The 6,053-nt window shown below is 51.4% G+C and overlaps 1 protein-coding gene across 1 annotated transcript in view; it reads right to left on the bottom strand.

Annotated features, from left to right (window-relative positions):
* Nucleotides 1–4,125, bottom strand: part of FOXK2 (forkhead box K2) — a 41,252-nt gene extending 37,127 nt beyond the window's left edge. The window contains exons 1-2 of the mRNA XM_011999899.1: nt 4,051–4,125; nt 230–424 (exon numbers count right to left, since the gene is read on the bottom strand). Coding sequence (XP_011855289.1) covers nt 230–424; nt 4,051–4,109 — 254 coding nt within the window. The 5' untranslated portion in view covers nt 4,110–4,125. The remainder of the gene's footprint in view (nt 1–229; nt 425–4,050) is intronic.
* Between the last annotated feature and the right edge of the window lie 1,928 nt (nt 4,126–6,053).

Here is a 6,053-nt window from a genome sequence, read left to right as displayed (position 1 = left end):
AGAGAGAGACTTGTCTCAAAAAAAAAAAAAAGAATGAGTAAATAAAAACCAGGAACCTTTGGGAACTGCACTTCCTAATGCAGGAAATTCAGAGCAGAAATTCAGTATTTTAAACACCACTTCACATCTCTCTCTCCACGTAAGTCAGCACCAGGGAAGGAGAAAGGCGTTACTTGGGGCTGCCGCTGGGACTGAGGACGTTCCAGTTCCCCCATCCCCATGGCCACACCTGATGGTTCCTGTTGGGGAGGGCAGAGGGCTGATGAGGTGGGCCATGGTGTCTGGAATGTTGATGGTCAGGGGTGAGATGTGCGGCTGTACGGCCTTCACCGGAGACTCAGACAGCTCCTGCTTCTCCCTCTTCTCGCTGGACAGGGCAGTAAACGTTATCTTGATGTTTGTGCTCGGGAACCTGAACGTGCACCTGGAAAAGAAAAGCCCACCATCAGCACCCTTTTGCTGTCCCAGCCAGGGTAGGAGCACAGTCCCCACAACACTGGAACGGCTGAGGACGTGTATGCAACACCTCCAAGCTCAGCTCACCGTGTTCTTACAAGCTGTCTAACAAACTGCTTCATGACTTAAAAAACACCAGTAAGAAAACACTATTTAGACCAGCCACACGGGAAAATTAAAAGCACAGAAAAGATCAGGTATCGTAGCTCAGGCTTGTAATCCCAGCACTTTGGGAGGCTGAGGCAGGCAGATCACTTGGGTCCAGGAGGTCAAGACCAGCCTTTGCAACACAGCGAGACCCCACCTCTACAAAAACTGCAAAAAATTAGCCAGGTGTGGTGGTGCATGCCTGTGGTCCCAGATACTCAGGACGCTCAGGCAGGAGGATTGCTTGAGCCCAGGAGGTCGACGCTGCAGTGAGCTCTGACAGTGCCACCGCACTTCAGTCTGAGCAAAAGACCCCGTCTCTCCCAACCAAAAAAAAAAAAAAAAAAGCATAGACTCAAAAAGACTCAAATACCACTTAGTCTACATGACTCCTTTTAAACTAAGTACACAAATATGTTTTGGGTCTTATAGTAGACTTAAAACTCAAATACCACCCAGTGTCTATTTTTCCTTTCAAAATAAACATACAAATGTATCTGGGTCACAAAGCAATAACTCTGTGGTAGTTTTGTTATTTCAGAAAAATAATTCCTTTCCTTTAAAGAAACGGAGTTTCGTTCTTGTCGCCCAGGCTGGAGTGCAACGGTGCTATCTCGGCTCACTGCAACCTCCGCCTCCCAGGTTCAAGAGATTCTCCTGCCTCAGCCTCCCGAGTAGCTGGGATTACAGGCAGGCACCAGCATGCCCGGCTAATTTTGTATTTTTAGCAGAGACAGGGTTTCTCCATGTTGGTCAGGCTGGTCCTGAACTCCCAATCTCACATGATCTGCCACCTCGGCTTCCCAAAGTGCTGGGATTACAGGCATGAGCCAGGGCACCTGGCCTCCTTTTCTTTAAATAAAAACTCCTATCACTTTTTTCACTGTTGGCTCTGGCAAACCAAGAGCCAGGGGCATTAAAGCTACAGGGGAGAAGGTTTGCAGTGGAAAACTCTGGTTCACACTTCATGTAGCTTCCTTGACATGACTCAAGTAAAACGTAACCAAACAAAGGTCACGCAAGCCAAATACCTTCAAAGAATAAAATTTAACGCAACAGTTAAATTTTAGACTCTGAGAGTCTCTAAGTTCCCACCATGAACCCAGTTCAACAACAGCCTATTTGTCTGTCTACAAACAACCCAAACAAGTGGCTGGCCACACTCAGCCCAGCTCACATCTGTGCACCCAGTACGCGCACTCCGGCCACAGAGGAAGGCTCTGCCCATCACCCTGCCCTACGGGGCACCTGCCCTAGAAGGCTCCAGCCTGAGGAGGTCAGAGGCTACGCCATGGCCCTCCCACTTCAGGGACATCTCCGAGGAGACACTTCCTGACACTAGCTGGGGTCAGGAAGGGCAGCACCCGAGGGTTTCAACACTTGCTTCTTTGCTGCACTGCTGCTGCCTCCCCTCGCCCTTCTCCTTCCCCGGTGAGGCACAGGCAGGACAGCCAGTCCTGCCCCAGTCTTGGGGGACAGAGCAGAACCTCACAGAGCGACCACCTCCTGGGTATCCAAGACACCAGAATCTCTGGTTCCCGCTTTGCAGCGCTCCTTTTCAATCCCTTACCAGAGCCTCCTCTCTTTACCACCCAATGTTCAATGTTCAATGCTCCAGGCCTCGACTCCAGTTTCTCCCTCTATCCTGACTCCTGGCTCATCCAGGCCTTGGACCTTGAACTCTACACGTACCCAAATAGCTCCAAAATCCCCACCTTCAGCTGCAAGCTTTCCCTACACTCTGGCCCCTCATATGCATCAACACTGGGTCTCAAACAAGACTCCTAGCCAACGCTGCCCTCCCAGGACTCCCCTCAGCAGACAGGCAGCACGGAGGCACTCAGGCCAGAAGCACTGGAGTCCATCCACCAGTGCCATCAGCTCTGGCCTTCAAAACCTGCCCATCATGAAAACTGAAAAAGCTTCTCTGCCAAGTTCCCTGTTACGACACTGAAAAAATAAGCCACCTTCCTTTCTTGCTCACCTTCAGGAGAAAAGGTCTGAAGGCTGGGCAGAGTGACTCACACCTGTAATCCTTGCACTTTGGGAGGCTGGGGAGGAAGGATTGCTTGAGCCTAGGAATTCGAGACTAGCCGGGTCAGCAAAGACCCTGTGACCCAGGCTGGAGTGCAATGGCACGGTCACTGACCCACTGCAGCCTTGAACTCGCAGGCTCAAGCGATCCTCCGCACCAACTTCCTGAGTAGGTGGGACTAGAGGCACATGCCACCATGCCAGGCTCTGTTTCCCTGGCTGGTCTCAAACTTCTGGGCTTAGGAGATCCGCCCACCTCAGTCTCCCAAAGTGCTGAAATTACAGGCATAAACCACAGTGCCTGACCTCGTCTGTAAATGATATATTTAAGACACTGATCTTTTGGTGTATAAAGCTCTATTTGATTTTACATCCTTGCAAATTATTAACTGAATCAACTACGACCAAGACAGAAACAGACCACTGGTATCGAAACCAAAGGAAAAAGAAAAAGAATCGGTAAAATAGAAGATAGCAAAATGCTTCCAGCTGCATCACAAAGCCAGGGGTGGAATCGCTTGAGCCCAGGAGCTCAAAGCCAGCCTGTGCAACGGAGTGAGACCACTTCCCTTAAACAACAGGGAGAACGGCCAGGCGCGGCGGCTCACACCTGTAATTCCAGGACTTTGGGAGGCCGAGGCAGGCAGACCATGAGGTCAGGAGATCAAGACCATCCTGGCTAACATGCTGAAACCCCGTCTCTACCAAAAATACAAAAAAATTAGCCTGGGTGGTGGCACACACATGTAATCCCAGCTACTCGGGAGGCTGAGGCAGGAGAATCTCTTGAACTCGGGAGGCAGAGGCTGCAGTGAGCCGAGATCCCGCCACTGCACTCCAGCCTGGGCGACAGAGCGAGACTCCATTTCAAAAAAAAAAAAAATATCTAGAGCAAAGAGTTGCAACACTTCACATTTAGTGACATTCACTGCTGGCTTCAGACTTTCCAAATTCAAACACATTTTAAAGAAAACTGGCACTGAATCTCTCGTCACCCGCCCGGCCCTCTTCCAAGTGCACTTTTCCTCTTTTCCTTCCGCTCTAGAGCTTTTTAATAAGCTTTCAGTACTGCTCTAAATAAATACACAATAAATAATAAAACTGATCACCTGTCATGTATCTGAGATCTGACAGAGTTCAGCTCCCTTTACACAGACATTACCTGTAGATTCTGCAAACAAGGGGGGTGGATGGGGCGTTGTGTGTGTGTATAGCTGTCGCCTCTGAGGACAACAAGGAAGACCGGCCTGGCACGAGGTTCCAGCAGGATCCGCAAGCTACCCTAGACTCCCACCCACCCTCTCCTGAGTCCTCCTCACCGCTAACGAGCAGCCCGTCTCACGCAGGGGCATGTTGCCAGGACCACCCACCCTCTCATACCAGCCTAACAGCTTACAACCCAGGGGTTCTCACAGCAGAACCACGTGGACACAAACAGGGCAAGCTGCGTGGATGCCAAGCGGCTCCGCCATCCCTGCTGGGCTCTGCACACGACTCTGGCTCTGAGCTGGGCAGCTGCGGAGTCCACACCCGCACAGTCGCCAGCCAGAAGCGGAGATGGGAAGAACAGCAAGCACCAACCGCGCAACCTCAGACTGAAGCCCAGTGGAAAACCGCACTCCACACCCACATACAGACACTCAGGACATCAAATCAAACACTGTACTACTAGGCCAGGCACAGAAGCTCACGCCTCTCATCCCAGGACTTTGGGAGGCCGAGGCAGGAGGATTACTTGAGGTCAGGAGTTTGAGACCAGCCTGACCAACATGGTTAAACACCATCTCTACTAAAAATACAAAAATTAGCTGGGCGTGGTGGCAGGCACCTATAATCTCAGCTACTCAAAAGACTGAGGAAGGAGAATCACTTGAATCCGGGAGGCGGAGGTTGCAGTGAACTGAGATCTTACCATTGCACTCCAGCCCAGGTGACAGAGTGGGACTCTGTCTTTAAAAAAGAAAAGAAAAGAAAAGAAAAAACAGCCAGGCGTGGTGGCTCAAGCCTGTAATCCCAGTACTTTGGGAGGCCAAGGCGGGAGGATCACCAGGTCAGGAGATGCAAACCATCCTGGCTAACAACCTCGTCTCTACTAAAAATACAAAAAATCAGCCGGATGTGGTGGCGGGCGCCTGTAGTCCCACCTACTCAGGAGGCTGAGGCAGGAGAAGGGCGTGAACCCGGGAGGTGGAGGTTGCAGTGAGCCAAGATCGTGCCACTGCACTCCAGCCTGGGCGACACAGCGAGACTCCGTCTCAAAAAAAAAAGATGTCAGCAGTGACTTCTTCCCACAGACGCATCTGGTGTCCACTGTGCTATATTTATTCTATGTCCACCCTGAACTTCTGCAGAAGGCTCACCCTTGACCAGAACACACTCCCTGCGGTCCTCCCAGGAGAGAGCTCCAGCAGTGCGTACAATTCCAACAGGGAAAGAGGCGAGCTCTTCCTCCTCTGCTGGGGCAGCAGCTCTGGAACGATGGGGAACCCAATATCCTCTGAGTGTTTCGCTTGCTTTTCACACAACAGGACCACACCCCCATATTACCTGTGAGCTCGCACTTCTCCCTAGGGTCACGCACGTCCTAGTCCAGGCCTGGCGGAGTGCTCTCCGCAGGACAGGGCACTGCCACACTGAGCCATCCTTCCCTTGTATCTGGTTCTGTTTCCTTTTCGTTTGGAGGCCGGGTCTCGCTCTGTAGCCCAGACTGGAGTGCAGCAGCGCAATCATGACTCACTGTAGCCTCAATTTCCCAGGCTCAAGGGATCCTGCTGTCTCGGCCTCTTGAGTAGCTAGGACTACAGGCACACGCCACCATGTTCAGCTAACTTTTATTATTATCATTTTTTGTAGAGACAGGGTGCCCCAGGGTCACCCAGACTGGTCACAAACTCCTGGGCTCAAGTGATCCTCCTGTCTTGGCCTCCCAAAGTACTGGGAGTACAGGTGTGGGCCACTGGACCCAACCCCAATGTTTCCAGTTAAAGACAACGGACGATCAGTGCTGTGACGACATTCCACGGCAGAGGATCCTCAGCACAGGGCATTGAAAACGAGGAGAGGGGCCAGGTGCAGTGGCTCACACCTGTAATTCCAGCATTTAGGGAGGCTGAGGCAGGAAGATCACTTGAGTCCAGGAGTTCAAGACCAGCATCAGCAACACAGCAAGATCCCCGCTTATCTACAAAAAATGTTTAAAAACTTACCCAGGCGTGGTGGTGCACACCTGTAGTTCCAGTGGCTTGGAGGCTGAGGCAGGAGGGTTGCTTGAGCCTGGGAGTTTGAGGCTGCAGTGAGCTGTGGTCGTACCACTGTACTCTAGCCTGGGCAACAGAGCAAGATCCTATTTCTAGTTAAAAAAAAAAAAAAAAGACAGAGGCCAGCCGCCGTGCCCAGCCAACTTGTTTTTTTTTTTT

Source organism: Mandrillus leucophaeus, unplaced genomic scaffold (genome assembly GCF_000951045.1).
Source record: "Mandrillus leucophaeus isolate KB7577 unplaced genomic scaffold, Mleu.le_1.0 Scaffold1, whole genome shotgun sequence".
In the NCBI taxonomy this organism is placed as follows: Eukaryota; Metazoa; Chordata; class Mammalia; order Primates; family Cercopithecidae; genus Mandrillus; species Mandrillus leucophaeus.
This window is presented reverse-complemented; position numbering and strand designations above follow the sequence as displayed.